An 18,561-nucleotide genomic window follows, 5' to 3' on the forward strand; every position below is an offset into this window, starting at 1 on the left:
ACCGATGACTTTAAGCCTGTTTGTCAGTCCACAGTTACTACAAAGATAAAGTATTACCTTCTATTTCATTCATAAAAGCTGAATGCTTGAGCTTCAGTCGTTGACAAACAAAATAACCTCTTTGTTCCCTCTCTGTCCACGTTTACTCTCTTCCCCAAATCTATCATCCTCCCCTCTTGTCTTACATCGCTTTTTCTTAGGTTCCATCATAAATCAGCGAATGGTGTGAAAACATCGCTCCTCCCGATGTGTGTCTACATGAATGCCACTGTGTACTATGGCTTTTTATTCCTATGTGATGATGAAAAATATTCGTGTAGGAATAGAAGCCATTTTACACGCGGTGAGAGAGCAACATGACCAAAGCACGACAGAAGAGAGAGAGAGCGCGCCTCGCCACCTGCTCAACAGTTCTCGTATACCGACTACCATACGGGTGGATACATGTGACTGTTGAATGTTTCCCTGTAGTGAATATACATCTACGCTACACTTTCAGATGATGATTTAAGTGCTGATCTGAAGACAGAAAAAACTGAAGTCAAACTTTGTTGTGTGTGCACCTGTTTTTGCCTCCAGACACAAGCAGCTTGCAGTGTTTGATGCACGTGGTGACAGCTGCAGTCCGCAGGGAAGGCAGTTTGAACGTTTGCAAAACACGTCATGAACAAAAGAAGAAAAGTGCAAGTAGAGACCAATACAGATCTTTATTAACCAACTATAAAAGAGGCACTTAGAGAACCACTTCAGAACTTTACAACGGCATTTCCCTTTCATCTCACTCTTTCTTTTGCACATTATTAAAATAGAACTTTGACATGAAGCATTGCACCAAAACGACAATCTACCGAAAATATTATACAGTATAAGATACATACAGTATAAACAAGATAAAGCACCTTTGTTGTAGTCGTAAATACTATTCATAATTAAAGTAACAGACACAGATGACTGAGTTTGTGATTTGTGTGTGGTATTATCAGTGCATGGGAAGAACTCCGAATACAGGTCTTGGGACTGTGATGTCCTTGTATGCACCTGAGTTTAAACATTGGAAGCTTTCCTAAATTTAGGAAATGTATCAGCCTGCATATGAAGTATTTGGATGCTTTATACAGTATCTTTAATAAAGTACAGAGGACCAGTAAAAACAGTTGATCGAATGTACTGACTGCTACAGATCTCATGTTCCCTTCCGAGGACATTGCCATTCACATTACAATAAAACACAATGTAGCACCATGTTTATACAGAAGGCTAATATGATGAATGTCAATGCAGTACAGTAAAGTAAAAAATATTACAAAATGAATATGTTGCAAGCATGTACGAAAAGGTGCACAGACAATCGTCCAAGTCAGTTATGATGTGATTTGGTCCTTTTCCAGAAAGACTTGATAAGACCAACAAGATCAAATGCAAAATGCATTTCTTCGAAGAAAATATTTTACTGTATTTTCAAGTATTATTTTCTTTCTTTCCTTTAGGTAAATGAAATATAATCTCTGAAATAGACAATATCCAACGAAGGAAAAGCAAAAAAAAAGATTTTCTCAAACTAGCATATTCATTTTTGACCCAAAATTCATATCTTCCATTCGTCCTCACATTTGTGTAATAAAAACACATGTACAAAGAAGACATAAAGTGACTACGTAAGTATTTAAAGATAGCATTTCACAGAAAAGAGCTGTGCAGTCGCATTCACCACAAGGAATTGTCTTAAACATTTATAACTGTGAAATTTACAGTCTGCTGTTCACAGATTCCTCTCGCCCCACTCAGTTAATAGATTCGGATGTGTCCTTTCTTAAAGGAATCTTGAAGCTAGTGAGTTTTTGGCCAAACAGCTGGCTTAAGAGGTGGTTCTGGGACTCTGCTGTCCTGTAGGAATGGCTCTCCATTGACCTAACCCCCATCTTTGGCCTAGATTTATTCAAAGAATTGTTCATGGGAACTGAAGACACTTTAGAAATAGGGGGATGCAAAGGCCGCCCCAGAGGTCCCTTTTTGGCTTTGTAATCCCCGTTAAGAGGAGTCACAATCTCAGCTTTCTTTTGTGTGCAGCTATCAAGCAAGCTTCTCTTTGACGGCAAACCCATGTTTGAAGTCTTGCACTTGGAAACAATTTTGTTGCTAACGACGTCGTCCCTTACTGAGGACAGCACAGGGTAGTCGTTGGGTCCATCCGTCTTCCTTTGCAGAGAGGGATTCGCACACTTGCTGGAACGGAATTTCTTTTTGGCCCGAGAGTCAACACCATAGTTCTCCTGTGTGGCTGGAGAGGAAAACCTTTGCAGGCTGTGCGGGGATTTCGAGTCTTTCCTCTTCTTCTGCGCTCTCACAGATTCTTTGTCCTCATTTGAGGCCGAAGCGTTTAGGGAAACCTTGGAGTGGAGGGCTGGTGTAAACTCTGTAGCCTTCATGCTGCTAGTTGTAGTGCCGTTTTTAGTGTTGTCTGTTTTGGCCAGGGCAACTTTGTCTTTCATCCGACTGCTACCTTCCTGTTCACCACCTTGAGATGAAGTCAGCTGTTTGCTGTCGTTATTGGAAGCTTTCAATGAGTGATGCCACTGCTCATCATCCCTCTGTTGGTCCATCACATCCGCAGCTAATTCATGCTTTGACTCAAGGGTCTTTGAAATGATTTGATTTTCTCTTCGGCTGACAAAAGAGTCCTCACAAGATGGTAGTGAATCAGTTTTTTCAGTCTCAGCTGTGGCACCTTCAGCCTTAAGTGTTTCCTCCCCCACACTGCTACTGCCGTTAGACGCTGACCAAGAGGATTTCTCTGCTCTAATGCAGACTGACTCATTCTCCTCTTTCACGTCAAATGGTTCAGTAATTGATTTTCTATTACCCTCTTTATCGAGAAGAGGTGAGGTGGCTGGGTCAATTTCCTCTTTCTTGGGTGTAGCAGACTCTGAAGAGCCCGCATGAATAGAGTTCTCCAGCTCCACAAGTAGTTCCGAGTAGTCCTCAGCAATGTCCTCAGTCTTCACATTTGTATTGTTTGTGTCGCTGTGGTAATCATCTGCAATGGTCTGTGTGGAGTCCTCTGCTGTGGAAACGGAGGGTTTTGAAGTCTCAGAGTTTTGATTTAAGTGCTGTGAGCTCACACTGGCAATGCCGCTGTCTGAGCTATTTTCTTGCAGACTGTCAGAGGGCATTCTCCTCTTCTTGCTTGCGGGCGAATCACACTCATCTTCTTTGGAGGCAGATGCCTTCACAGGTCTGAAAACACCTCGGAATTTGAAAATGTTGTTCCCCCCCGACAGGTGCTTTTCCATGTGCCGATCAAACTGCTCCTTCTTAGAGAAGGTGTAGTTACAAGTGCTGCAGATGAAAGATTTTTTAATCACATGCATGACGTCGGCACAGAGCTCACAGGTGTAGAGGGTGGTGTGTTTTGAATCCAGCTCGTCAACCTCCTCATGTGCACTCTTCAGATGGCCTTTCAGCTCCTGGGCCTCCTGATAAGAGACGGGGCATTTGTGACACAGGAAAATCTTTTCCAAATTGTGAACCACTAAATGTCTCTGGAGTTTGAATGGTTTGGGGAACTGTTTCCCACAGTGGTGGCAGTCTCTTGAGGGGTCTTTGCAGTTGGGATGCATCTCCACACTTTTAGGAGTCTCTGTTTTGTGGAGGACCGCCAGTGGGGTAAATGTACTCTGCTTCCCACCTGCTCCACTGCTGCTCTTAGTTTTGTGAACTTTTGGCTCAGCCCTCTGTGAGGTTTTCCCCTCTCCCACAGCGTTGTCTGCAACAACAGCTTTTTCGTGTTCTTTAGTGGCTTTGCTGGGTTCTCTGTTGGCTTTGCTGGGGCGGTGCTGCATGATTGAGGTGATAAAGTTCTTCACGGCTGTCTCCTGCATGAAGCAGCCTGGAATGCCTAACATGGAGCCTTGAGTCTGACCCCTCCGGGCAAACTGAGTGGCATGCTCTCGTAAATGTTCATTGTACATCCACACATCTGATATCTCCTTCAGGCACATTCCGCAGGTCCAGATACCCGTCTTGTTCTTGGCATGTTTCTCCCTCAGATGGTCTCTCAGTTGCTCCCTAGAGCTGAACTTACGCTGGACACACATGTAGCAGGTTGGAGGTGGAGAGGGGTTGTGGGAGAGTTTGTGAAAGTTCAGCTCGCCCAGGGTGAGGAACCAAGTGAAGCACACTTTGCACTTGTACTGCTTATCTTTTACCTTTATTCCACAATCTTGACGTTTTCTGCCTCGCCGCTCCATCACTTTCTTGGACTTTTCATCATCTCTATTCTCCACGTCAACAGTTGCTGTGGGAGGAGCCACTGAAATATCTTTTTTGGAGTCAAAGAACTGAATCTCAGGAAGTTGAAATGTGGTCTTGATGTTTTGGATGTCAATGCTGTGGAAGGTTTGAACACTCTTTGTGACACATGGCTCTGCGGGGAAGGGGGCAGAGGGCGGGGGCAGAGGGCAGGGTGCAGTTGGCTCTTCCGCTTTGCAGGTGCTGGGGTCAGAGGTCACCGTTGAGCTTGAATCAAAGCTACTGAAGTCACTGGAGCCACTCCATTCAATTGAAGATTTATCAACCGTGCTCTCGAGTGAATTCGAGGGCCTGTTGCCAACCTCTTTAACATTCTCATGAGCATCCTGCTGGTCACTTTGGGTAACACCAGTCTTTAATGTGCTGCTGTGGCACATATTCAGCATGATGGCATCATCGGTTGATATTGTCTCATATTCACAGCGGTCAGTTTGGTTTTCAGTGAACGTCTGCTCTGCTTGGTTTTTAGTGTGGTGATCTTTACTTTGCATGAACGTCTCTGAGGGAGGGTAGTCCTCAGTCACGTTTGATTCGGGCGATAGCTTCTGTCTTTTGTTTCTTTTGCTGTACACCCTCGGGCACTTTTTCCTTTTTGCTTCCTCATCTCTGGGGAACAGCTGTGAGAATGTGGTGTCGTCGTCAAGTAAGGCCTTCAGTTCGGGACTTATGCCGGAAGGACTGACAGGGGAACAACTCAAATAGGAGACAAGATGTGCCTCGTCTGAGGGTTCACTGTTTTCCTCACATTTTATCCCGACGGCTGCCACTTTGCTAAGAATCTCTTGGGCAAGGCTCTCTTCTGATCCTTTCTGTTCACACATCTCTTCCACAGCGCACTGACTCTTTCTGGGCTCATCGTATTCCCTGATTACATCTTCGTCTACAGATATAGCGCTTTCAACATTGTTATCTGCACAAACTTCCCTATCTGCAATCTCTGTTATGCTTGTGCATTTCATTTCTTCCAGATCAGTGACTTGATTTAGTTCCACAGTTCCATTGGGAACATTTGTCTGCTTTGTTGGAGATGGCGGTGTATTGTCAGAGCCAGAGTTTGAAGTAATAGGTTGAGGGAATTTCTCTGAGCCAGTAACGGATTTGTCATTGATTTTCACCTGGTCTGCTGGAGATTTGCGGAGATCGTGTAGTCCACTGCTTTTGAATTCAGGAGTTATAGCTTGAAGTATGTCTGTTTTTAATATATTTAGAAGCTCATCTGAGAAAGAGTCTGACTTCATGCTTATCTCACTGTTTTTGTTCTTTCGAGCTTTGTTGTTCTTTTTTGCTTTTGTTGGCAGCAGAGGGTTTTGGTGGCTTATTTCACCCACTGCCACTACATTGGTCTCGGATGCCATTTCTTCCAGGACTGACTCAGTCGCTGCTGCTTTAAATATGAGAGTGCTACTTGTCTCAGGCAGCCCATCTATTTTACTTGGGTAACAGGTCTCTGAATCATCTTTATGTTCTTTCTCTGTAGTTTGGGACACTTCATAAATTACCATAGTCTCCTGATGGTTTGATGTTGTGCTCTGCGAGCCAATGCATTTTTCATCTCTGACCAAATGTTTCATGGCCTTATGTCTTTTTAATCCAGGCACGGTCCTGAAATACATGAGGCAGATTTCACAAAGTTCTTTCCCCTGTTGAGCGCTGTTCTGTGTCTTTTTTTGAGATATTTCTTTGTGTATTTGATGCATTGTGGAACACTGGCCAGTCTCTATTGTTGGTTGCTTCTCTGATGGGTCTGGTGGAAGAGGCATTTGTTCATTTTCACAGATGACGAGTGGTTTAGGAGTGGGCGGACCATCTGAAATGTCTTTACTGATAAGTGTACTGTCCTCAGCAGAAGAAGCAGAAGAAGAAGAATTTAAATTCTCTGATTCATTCTTTCTCAGCAGGTCAGCGTGAATACGCAAAAGCTCAACAGGTCCAACAGGATCATGGCAAACCTCCAAGTCTATCTTTACATCACCACCTAAGGAATCTTTGCTTTTTGTTTCAGGTGGGATACCCAATGAAAAACACGTGAATTTTCTACTCTGCTGGAGGACCAGTTGTTCATCTGATGAATTCACTTCAGCTGCAGGATCTGGGTTCAGTGATGGCACCGTGTCTGTTTCACTTTCATTAAAAATCAGTGCAGGGCTGACGCTCAGGTCACAAGGTTCACAGTCATCTCTGGGACTCTGCTTGATGTCTGGATGCTCTTCAGGTTTACTGGCAGGTGAAATTGATATGTAGCTGTATTGATTCTGTTGTGGAGGTTCGTCTGAAAGACTGTTGTAGTTGAGAGGGCTGAGCTTCAAATCATACATTGCAGCTCTCTTTTCAAGACCATCTGACATGTCTGGTGGTTCTGCTGAGCTGGTCACTGGAAGTGGAGAAGGAATGGTGGTTTCAGAGCTGGTGATTTTACACTCCATGATCCTTAAGTCCAGGAGAGGTGGGCTGATCAAAGAATACTCCATCTCGGCTGTTGTGTTCAGTTGTTCTTCACTGTTCAAAACCTCTTTCGCGTTGCTGTTTTCTTCCTTGTTTATGGGGGATTGCACATTTTGAATTGAGCCATGCTTAACAGAGACATCCTCACATTTGCTTTGTGATGTACATGAATCCTCTTCTATGTTCCATTCCTGCATGGGTGTTTGATGAGAGGTTGGTAGAAGAGGACTGGTTGGTGGGGCAGTGTGTAGAAAGAGACAGTGACTTTCTTCAACCTCTTCTCTGCATGGTGAGTTTTGGTGACTTGCCATAAAATCGATAGGAAGGTCTTCTTTGATGTCCTGTACAATTAAAATCTCTTCTTGTTTCGGAAAGCCAAGGCCCGAGTCACTGAACGAGTCATTAAATGGAGTCACTTTGCAGGAATCACAGCCAATGATAGCATCAGACTGAGAAATAACCAACAGATTACTTTGTCCCTCTATGGACTGGGTGTCTCGGAAGGCTGAGCAATGACTGGTGCTCTCTGTATTGGTTTCCATCAGTATTGGACTGCAGGGATTGTCAGTGGTGACTATCTCCACCGACGGATCAGTTGTTGAACATGCACTGTAAGCAGGGCTGCAGCTCTTGGAGGGAGATAGTTTCATCAAATGATCCTGTTTTGCTGTTTCAACAGTTATTTTCTCGTTTACACTGTCTGAGCACTTCAATTTTATTTCCTCAGCATGTGAAAAACGAATGTCTCCAGTATTAACATGGTTATCAGTGGACCGTTTTTCGACTGCTGTTTTAATTGCACCCAGACTTTCCTCGACAATGTCTAGACTGGCGTCAGGTGGAGTTGGTGATAAAGGATGGCTGACAGACTGACCAGTGATTCCCTTCACTGCGTCTGCTTCCTCATAGCCGTCCGTGGTCGAATGTTCTGGATCGTCACTACTGGTTGTAAATAACTGATTCACATCTACTACTGCTTTGCTGTTCCCGCCAGACTCCTGAACCACATGTGGGTCATGTGTCAGCACACTTGAGCAGTGAGCAGACTCGATCAAATTACTATTCTTGGCGATATCCTCCTCTGATGTGACTTTAGCCTCAGCCTTGCTGTCATTGTTTTCTGTGGGCTCACTTGGCTGTATTGAAATTGGCTGGTTTCCATCGACTGTGGGGTCAGTGCTGTCAGAGAGAGATGACTGTGACTCATTCAGAATGAATTCAATATCGTCTTTCCGCTCATTGATGCGTCGAGGTGATAATATATTCTCCTTCCCCGTAATTGCTTCCTTTTCACTGTGATCTTCTCTCTCAACTGCATCAGTTGCCTGACATTCAATTTTGTGATGTTGTTGACTTGTGAGAGTGGTGACATTCGGCCCCTTGGCTTCTAATATAACGGGTTCTTTTTTGAATATAGAGTCTGAAATCACCTCCAGGCTTTTTATGAGGTTTTCTGTATATCTTTTCTGTTCTAAAATCTCTTCCTTTGTTTCTCCTGAAGTCTCTTTTTCAGCGTTTCTCTCCACTGATTCCTGGTCATGGTGGAGCTGTAGGTTTTCAATATGTGAAGCCGTGGTGCTAAAATTTGGGGCATCATCTTCGTTTTCATTGAAATGTTCAAGCGCCCCTGGTTCATTGTGAATTGGAGTGTGGGGAGTGTGGTGTCCACCCATTAGCTCAAACTGGAAAGGACTGGACCATGGTTCAGTGAAAGGCTCTGAGGCCAAGCTGTTCACTGATACTTCCATGGTTTGCACAGGGCACCTCATATCCAGTCCAGTGCCTCCACTCTCTGACTCATCAGCCAAACGTAAAGGTGAAAATTTGCTCATTTTCAGCAGCTTAGGGACATCCTGAGCTTGTAATGGTGGGCTTTCCAACTTAGTTGACTGCAGCTGGTTTTCAAGCTCATTCACTATTCTTTTTATCTCGAGCTCATCCTCTGATGCACAGCTGTTGAGATTTGTACCGTAGTCGATTATTTTTTCTGGCAGAGACAAAAGAATGTCATTGTAATCTGGTTTCTTTTCACTTGATTTCTCAGAGCTGCCTTTGTACTGAGATATCTCATCTGGTAGTACAGGGCTAACCAAAAGGTTCCAGTCTCTTTGTTCCAGAAAAGAAGAGAAGGAGGACACAAACTCTTCCTTTTTATCAGCTGTGTTCTCTATTGAATGAAAACTCTCTTTCTGAATCGGCATGTCTGAGTAGAGGCCACTGTCGAATCCTGTGAGATCCCCAAACATTGTTGAGGTGTCAAATGAAAGTGGGGATTTCAAGAGCCCCTGTTCCTGATCCAGTGGGTAGTGCATGAGGTGGAGCGTATCTTTTTGTACCAACGGGCCTTGGCTCTCAGTTGGAGATAGGCACACCTCATCCATCAAAGAGGTGCAAAGGGAGGATGGCTTGTGTGCATTTAGGTCATTGACTAAAGTCCTAGCCTCACCCACCATGCAGACATTGTCACTCTGTTTTTCAAATGTGGTACTGTCTGATAGCTCCGACTGTGTAGCTTGGGGCCCCTCGCTTCTTTTGCACATTCTGATTCTGTCAATATCGAAATGAGCGTCTTTGTTGATGGTGGGAGAGTGTGACTCAAACTGTAGTGGCTTGCTGTCTGCTCTGCTACACTGTGTTGGCTCTTCTTTGGGGCACAGATTGTCTGTTCTCTGTAGGGTGTTTCTGTCTGAACTGACTGTGGTGCCAGTTTCTTTTCTGGGAGACACCAGCTTCTCTCTTGATTTTTGATTGTGAGAGGTTCTGCTTTTTTCAAAGTTTTTGATTGTGTTTTTGATTGCGTTTTGGGACGATGACACTGGATCAGCAACTTCTGGATTTGAATTATTCTTGTTTGGGTCCTCTGTACTGACTTTGTTATCAGACAGAATAGCTTTGTCACTATTATACTTCTTGACAGATTTAGTGAATGTCAGTGCTAGTGTGCTAGACTCTTTGCATAACTTCTGCGGGGAGGACCTTCCATAGGTTTTCTGCTCTGGAGACTCTTTCTTTTTGAAGTCTATCTTCTTCTCACAGTCGGATTCAGTGCTTTTGGGACTGTTGATACTATCGCTTGAAACACTCACAGATGTGCTGAGTTCACTGCTTGTGGAAGACCTGCTACCCCTCCTCCTGAGTATCTGATGAGAACCCTGTTTCTCAGGTGAGAGAGAAAACCCCTCGCTTTTTTTCACCTCAAAACACTCCTTCGACTCATGTCGCCATGCTGCCTGGTCCCTCTCACTCCTTGCTCGCCATTTGCACTCTTTGGTGTATGTGTATTTACACCGGCTGCTTTGATTCAGCCGGCCTTGGCTTGCTATCTTAACGGGCTCACATTCATCATCGGAATCTGAGACATAGTCGTATTCTCCAAATGCGGGGTTCTGTACAGTGGGAGTTAGTCTTTCCATCACTAAGGAAAACTGGAGGTTTTTTGTACCTTTAACATGGAGTTTATGGAGCTTATTTTTCTGTTGAACTATTTTGTGAATAAGTTCTTTACTCCAGGTGCCCCCTCCAGTGCTTTTCCTCTTGCTCTCTTTCACTGCAGTCCTTGAGGTTGGAGACGTGGAGGCCTGTGAGGGTGTTGACCCTCGAAGTGCAGAGCTGTCCTGAAACGTTTTAATACCACAACGCTCAGAAAACTTGCTGGATAAGAGAAACCTTTGTGTACTTTGGTTTTCATTCTCACTCTTGCACAGTTTTCTTGCCTCTTTCACTTTGTTGTCTTGTTCCCTTGTTGTCTTCTCCCTTGAGGCAATTCTTGAATTTCTATGAGAGACTTCTTTTTTTATGATAATCTTCTCATCTTGTTCCAAATTCAGAGATCTTTTCTGAAGTTTGCTCTCAGTGTACTGTTTATCTGTCTCAGAGTTCTCAACATCAGAGTCATAGAAATAATTTCCCTGTTTGAAAGTCCTGTCATCCTCTGTTGCTTGTTTGTTTTTGCTCTCAAAGACCAGAGATTCTTTGGTTTTCAGGCATTGTTTGCTTGATGTTGTTTTGACAGTGGTGAGGTCATCATCGGCAAACGCGTCGATAAAGCTACTGTCTATCTCTGCATTATCGGACTGATATCCCAGTCCATTCAAGGCTTCTATGATTAAGCTGTCTAATTTGGCATCTTCCATGTCCAGCTCAGGGAGAGGGACAGGAAGGTTACCCGTACCAGAGAACAAGTTAAGTTTCATTGAATCATCCTTGTTGTCTCCTTTAGTTTCACTGTCTGATATCAGTTCTCCATTTTTATTGAGGCCCAACAGAGAAAGGTGAAGGTCAGATGGGCACCTTGACATCAAACCATTTGACACTGCTTTTGCTGGTTCTGCATGAAACTTTCTGCTGTCCTCCATCTTTGATATGTCTTTGAGGTCATTTTGAGCAAACGTATGCTGAGCACAGTATTGCTTATGGCCCAGAAAGGATGCCAGGTTGTTGAAGTTCTGATCACACTGCTTGCATGTCAGAAGCACATCTAACTGGTCAAGATTTGCTGCAGCTAATGAGGTCGCTAACAGCTGATGTGCAGAGTATGGCGGTGGTGGCTGATGATGCTCCAGCCCAAAACTGTCTATGTAACTTTTGCTTCCATCCATAGTAGTCTTTGGATGTGTGCTGTTTTGCAGGTAGCTCATCATGTCATCTTTGGCTCTGTCTGGCGCGTAAGGAAGGTTTCTTGGAGCATCTGAATGAAACTGGTGAGGGTGAGCGCTCAGGTGATCTGACAGTAACTGTGTTTTGGCTTGGGCCTGGTGATAAAATGTGTGAGAGGGTGCTGACTTTGACAATTGACTGTCCTCTGAACTGATGTCAACAGGGCTGGTGGATGCTGGGGAGAGGGAAGAGCAGGTACTACTGGATGCAGGGTTATGGACTGGTGAGGGCAAAGGAGATTCATAAGGGGACACCATCATAAGTCCCATAGGGGGGACCTGTAATGGAGGATAGCTGTAGTTTCTTGATGCTGCTGGAAGAGACTGGTTGAGTCCAAAATATACCGCCTTATTTTTGGATTCACATACCTGTGCTTGGCTCATCTCCACTTTAAATGTTGAGACTGTATTACTGCTATGTTTTACAGTCTCCTGTCTTTGGTTTGAAAACCCGTCACTGGTTCTGCTGTTCTGAAATGAGCTGGGGTTTTTCAGGGAGCTGTGTTTATGTGATTTGCTGTCATCCTGCCAGTCAGAAGGGGAAACCATGTAAGGCAATTTTTGATTGCTTATTTGCCTAGATAAGTCAATTCCGTTTTGGTTCGACGAGGCAGGGTTTGGCCGTATCTGCTGCCAGGTCAATCTGCTATTTTTAGATGAATTTGGCCTTTGGTCATGTGCTGGCTGGTTCTGAAACTGATACTTGTCATTCATATCAGTATACTGATTCGTGCTGTGATCAACTGGTAAATGTGTCTTATTAGGCCCCTCCCATGAGTGTGGTAACCTATTTAGAACCTTGTTATTGATGTTTTTATCAAAAGACATCATGCCTGTGTGAATGTTACTGACAGGAGGGTTGCTAAATGTTTTGATGGGAAAGTGCATTTGGGAGCCTGGACCTTGTGAAATATTTATTGCATGGTGTACACTTCCATGAAGTGTTCTTTGGTTGGCAGCTGTTTCTTTCGGATGACAATTCCTCTTACTACCCAAGGTGATGGCTGCATCCCTGCTGTCTGCCTGAGCCATAGTGTCTGTGCTGTCAGACAGGGCAATCTTCCCCTGCTCTGACTGCTGTGAGCTGGAGCCAGAGCTGTCACTACTGGCTGAGTCCTCACTCAGATTCCTAGGACACTGGATGGAGGATGTTACCTCTTGAACAAACTGTGACTGTGGGGGTTGTGGATAAGAACTCCTATCCTCGGGCTGCTGTTCATTACTAAACTGAGTGTTGTTCGGAGCAATGTGTTGCCCTTCCCCAGGCCTAAAGGAAAACGAGTTTTGGGTCACATGAACAGAACCTTGCGTGGAGGTTGTAAAGTCTTGGGATTGGGGGTTCTGTTCACAGACAGAGTCAGAGGTTGACTCTTCCAGAAAATTATATCCATATTGATATGGACCAGGCACAAAGGCCTTATTAGTTTCTGTAAGGGCAGTGGATTTTTGTGATGACACTCCATAGTTAGCACCATTAAAAGTTCTTTCAGGAGACTGCCATGCATTAGAGCCACTCAGCTGAAAGTCAGTCAGGATCAGCTGGCTGCCGGGCTGTGTGCTGTTGTTCTCCATTGAGACAGGCTGCTGCTGCTGTGACAGGGGTGGATGTGGATGAGATGACGTTCCACTTGAAGAAACCAGTGCCTGTGAGGTATAGCTTGTGGAGGTAAGGTTAGAGGAGGCCTCCTGGAAGCAGCGGCTATAGTTGAGCTCTTCTTGCTGTAGTTCGGCCTCTCTCTCTGGTATACTGGGAACGTGGAATCTGTAGCTGCCCGAAACTGGGCCACGACTGGTCTCCAACTTCTTGGGTGGCGCAACCTTCTGCTGCGGGTAGGCAATACCAATGGTGGGGTTGGAGCGTGGATTTGTAATGCTAAGTCTGTACAGCTGCTGCGGGTTGGCGCGCTCCGTCTTTCCTGACCGCTTCCCCTTTTCTCGGCTGCGGCCCTTCCCACTCGGGGACAGGGGGCTGCCTTTGCCACTCGACCAAGTCCTGTCTGTGGCAAATTTGGATCGGTTCTGCAGTGATCTGAAGTCAATCTTCCCTGTCTGTTGTGGCCGTATGACAGCCTCACGCTGCTGAGGACAGTCCCTTCCCTTTTCTAGTTTTTCAACTATGGCCCCTTTGCTGCTGCTTCTGGACTCAGTGCCTGTGCTTGAAAAGTGCTCTGAAGACTCCTTTGTGGTTTTGTCACTCTGCTGTTCCAGCGCTGTTCCTTCATCCTGCAGTTTGGACTCAGCGACCAGCTCTTTGACAGCATGCATTCGCTGAGTCTCTCCTGCCATGCTTCACAATGGGTGCTGTGAAGGCCTGGTCCTCAGAAATGCTATCTGGGAGACAGGGTCATCGTCTTCTGGGTGGTATGAATCAGTAAATGTCCAGTGGCAGGAACTGCAGGGACAGGGCTGCTCACTGCAGGCTCATCTCTTCCCTTTCATTGTGAACCGCTGATCTGGCACCAGAGCAAAGCAGACCTGGAGGGAAAAGAGAACAGAGAGGATCAGATGTCAAGCTTTTACTGTTTAATAAAAAAATTAAAGTGATTATATCATATGCTATTTTAAAATCATATCCGGCGATACTATTGAAACATGCAAGCAAAGCATTAAACATCACTCATAAAATAATTATGTATCTTTGAAATATACAAAAAAAACCATGAATTATTTAGCCCATGTATGAGATAAAGTGCAATAACAATATTCCTAGTTTCTGCCAGCAGAGAGCACTATTGCAGCATTGCACCGTGGTGCTGTCACTGCACAAAGAACCAGTGTAATCAATGGGGAATTTCAAAACACTGCAATACTCGTAAGTCTTGGAGATACTACTAACACTTACAATATTTATTCCTGACAGCAAATAAGACATTTCAAACAAGTATATATACAGTTTCATCCGAGTGTTGCATTCTCGTTTAATAGCAGTGAATTGATGGCTGCCCAAGTGTCACAGTCAAAATCCTCTATGTAAACAATCACACAAAGACACCAGTTTGGTCTTGAAAGGATGAAGCTCACTACAGTAGTGATGATGAGAAAAATACAGTACATGGATCCAAAAAGCACCGCCAGTAAATGAATCACAGACTCCTTAAGAGCAGGGACACAACAATGCCACAGTGTTCTATTCTACAGAGGGCTGCACGTTTAGATCATCGGGTATTAGTCAGTCAGCCATTAGACAAGTGAGAACTGACGGCTGTTGCCTTTCCTCAGACATCCCAGAAACAGCTTCTCATGTCCCAGTTTACTTTGGCCCTCCACTGCTTCTGCTTTGTTTGAGTTCAGACTAGCAGAAACTTGGAGTTAGCACCAAAATGTAATTTCTAGGCGTGTTAACCAAACTTCCATCCCACCTCCTTGTCTGTTTACCCTGGATATTACTAAAGCCCCAAATAGTGGAGGTGGCCGCCTGGCGGTTGGACAAGCCATCATTTAGCCAAAGGATTGGGTTGAAGTCTCTGTTCAGGCTATCATCCACACTGCTGAAGTGCCCTTGAGCAAAACACATTCCTTACAGATTTTAGGGTGCTCTCATGGTTGTTTTTTAAGAGCAGTGAGTAAAAGCTGTAAAGTTACATTCCAGTATTGCTGTATGAATGTGGCACATTCAGCAACATTGGGCCTCTCCATCAGTTGGTGACTGACAACCTCGGGTATTGTCAAACACACCCACAGCAGGATGCTTTGCTTCTCTGCACTATACATTTTCGATCAGTAAGATTGATAATTCTGACATCCTGAATTAGTGTACAAAATAAATTAATTCATAATTTCATAATTTCAATGTCTGAAGAAGCAAATTGACGTATGTTTGAGTATATGTTTCCTCTAATAACAAACAGTAAATATGCCCACCAAAATGTAATCCCTACAGTCATTTTGCTGTCCAGCCCTCTCAGGGTCATTTAAGATCAGCAACAGATTTTTCCTGAGTGCCTCTATACCTGTCAAGGGGCTTACACTTCATCAGCTAACTTATGGCAATGCATTGATTTAATTAAAGGGAAGTATTCTACAACCAAATTAAATTTTTCTCTTTTTTTCTGTTTCTAAAGCTCATTGATTTGGGAGCAAAGTAGCTGCAGATAAATGTTCTCCTTGTTTGCAAAAAGACTGTCAGATAATCGCCACACCTCTAGTGTGAGCTGAGGCACAAAAGCCAAACAATGCATGCAGTGTTTTTATGTCAGTGTAGTGAATATGACCTGTAGCACCTGTCGAAACTGACAAAGTTATCTTAAAAATATTCAGCAATATTTCTCGATCGGATCATCTCATTGTTATGGTTACGATAAGATTGTTTGACATTACATTAGTGCTGCTTATTAGGGAGATGATGACAGTATGTACACAAATCCGTTGATGAACCCTGGTAAAATGACTAAACCAACTACAATCATTGTAAAACGTAGTCCCGTTTACAATTAGGCAGAACATTTCTTAAGGACACGTCTAGTTGCCTTATTAATGGCATATGTCTAAAACCTGCATGGCGTGTTGACTGCGTTACAGTGTAAGAGAGAGCTCACAGCTCCAGTGGAGTGGCTATGTTGACGTCCACGGACCAGTAGCCAATGTGTCAAGATACGACCTGACAAATGGAATTGTGAGATATGACCCTCCGCTTTTACAATCTGCCATGTGTTTCCTTGTCTCATCCTCTGGCAAACCTCCCAGAGATATTTAGCAGGTTCGGAGCGAGGCTTGAGGCTGAGACCTGGCTGAGCTTAGGCCTGGTTGTGAAAAATCACATCCTCTCTACACCTCCACAGAATCTGAAAGCTGGAGTGTCTGCAGCTCTCTCTCTCTGCCACCAGTGGGGAAACTGGTGTGAATGACCCTGCCAGCATCTCCACCAGGGTGTGCTTGGCCCAGACCCACAGAGGCAACAGTCACAATCATATATCATGAACCCAATTGTGTTTGCCCAGACCGGCCGTTGAGGTTTGGGGCTGAAGATGAATGCCTCCAGCAACAAAAAGGGCAGTATGAGGATCACAGGGGCCTTACACAAGTAGCACCCGAGCCTTAGCTGTCAGCTTACAAATAGTAAAGCGTTATTAATATCCTAACAAATACCTGGTCCACTTCCCCTACAGCCCGAGCAGCTCAATCACTATTCGCTTGCATCAATATCCTCACACACAGACTATACACGCATCAATCTGGCAATTTGGTGGCGTCTTTGGCAACGCTAATTCAGTTTTATCTTTAAAAGTATAAATTGCTCTTGGACTGGGTATAAAGACAGTGTGGTGGTGACATATTTGCAAGCTTGGCACAAGTTGATATCGAATCCTGTGTGACTGGTCTAAAATTTGTTCCATAAAAGTTTGTAGAGTTTTACAAGTCAATTAAGGCTGTGTGTGTGTGTGTGTGTGTGTGTGTGTGTGTGTGTGTGTGTGTGTGTGTGTGTGTGTGTGTGTGTGTGTGTGTGTGTGTGTGTGTGTGTAGGTGTGTGTGTGTTTCTCCTGTCAAATCAAGTTTCTCAAGCAGTGGCGCCCCATATGGCTTCACCACAACACCACCCTGATGCTTGAGACTGCTGAGTGTTGATGAACTGGTGTGTTTGTGGTGTAGGTGCATGTGTATTTATGTGTGCGTGTGTATAACTAGAACAAAAGTGGAGAATGCTTTTTTCATTACTTACACAAGTGCATGTCTTGGTTTCTCTCAGAGATGAGGAAGTGGGTAAAAGGCCTAAATAAAAAGCAAATTTCCTGAAAGTCTTTTTCCTGTAATTTTGGTGCAGGATGTACAGTATGTAGTGTTGGCTTGAGTGAAAATATCGACTCATCACATCAGTGAATTGAGCTCGCACTATTTTACAAGAGGCAAACTCTCGCAATAAGCTCCATATCGCTCAAAGTCAGTGAACTTAAAAGAATAAAGGCTTCGAGTCTCTTTCTACTGAGCTATTGAACATTTCTGTCGATGTTTGTTCTGTAACAGGAGAGCACCCAAAGGTGGCTAAACCAAATGGTGAAAACAGACCATAGCAACTAAGATAGGCAATCTCAACAGTTCAGCAACACAGCAGTTCTCCGTCCTGAAGACAATGACTCTCAAGAGACACAAAGCATTAGAGCTAAGAGAGGGGCAGCAGCAGGCCGAGCAATCCACTTCTACAAACAATGGCTCCCTTTATAATAATGTACATCAATAACTGTTATTAGCAGGAATTTCCCAACTCCTTCAGCTTTTCCAGATGCTTGGAATCTGAAATATCAACACACAATAGTCTCGAAGACCACTGAGAGAGAGAAAACAGATGATGATGAAGGGTGATGAGATCAGAGGTGGTGGAGAGAAGAGGAGAGAAGAGGAGGTTTCGAGTTTAGCAGGGAAGGCCATTGCAGAGTGGTGTAACCATACTGAGGGATGAGTGTCAGGAAGTGAAGGGGGGTATTCGGTGTGCTGCGTAGCCCAGTAGGCTGTATAATCAGAGGGATGCTGCAGGGGAAGGAGTTGTCTGACTGCTCGCCTCACACCTCTCCCAGCATGACTGGTCCAGCGAGGGGATGCGCAGTGAGAACGGCTGGCACAGGCCCATGCTGGGGCGAGCCGCCAAAACCTCGGTCAGCGTGCCTGCCCACTCTTCTGTATTTTTGGAAACATCCATTATGCAAGCAATTTGCCTTTAAGATCCCTGCGCCCATGTCCGTTCAAAGGCAGAGTAGGAGGAGAGATATGTCAGAGAAGTGCGAAGAGCCCAGCATGCTTTCACAGCCATTCCACCGCAGAATTATTGATACACAAGCTCTGGATGTAGACGTGTGAACAGCAGTGGTCTGTCAGTAGTTTACAAACTTAATTCCTCAATTCATGATTTACAGATAATGAATGAGTCATCTGTCTTCCTCCATACTGGTGACGTTTTTTCAGAAGCCTTCTGAATATTTGAAAGATGCCAGAGAAACCAACGTTGGAGCACTTCAAATGATACAGTGAGCACAGTACTGAAGGAGGCTTGTTATACTCGTGCCTCCCTACCTCCACAACCCCTAACCCCACCCTTGACTCAATGTGGTTAGCTGCGCAGTGGAGATGATGGAAGGAGTGTGTGGTGAGTGTGTCTCTGTGTGTATCAGTATGTGTCTGTGTGCATGCAAGAGTGTGTGTGTGTGTTTGTGTGTGTGTGTGTGTGTGT

At 44.5% G+C, this 18,561-nt stretch overlaps 1 protein-coding gene across 1 annotated transcript; it reads right to left on the minus strand.

The window, feature by feature from the left end:
• Positions 1 to 361: 361 nt before the first annotated feature.
• znf469 (zinc finger protein 469) lies at positions 362 to 13,691 on the minus strand (the record flags this gene model as incomplete). Its single annotated transcript, XM_079275333.1, has 1 exon — positions 362 to 13,691. One exon carries the CDS (start codon positions 13,689 to 13,691, stop codon positions 1,782 to 1,784), a length of 11,910 nt encoding a protein of 3,969 aa, XP_079131459.1. The 3' UTR covers positions 362 to 1,781.
• Positions 13,692 to 18,561: the final 4,870 nt, after the last annotated feature.

This window comes from Melanostigma gelatinosum (assembly GCF_949748355.1).
Source record: "Melanostigma gelatinosum genome assembly, chromosome: 1".
Classification (NCBI taxonomy): Eukaryota; Metazoa; Chordata; class Actinopteri; order Perciformes; family Zoarcidae; genus Melanostigma; species Melanostigma gelatinosum.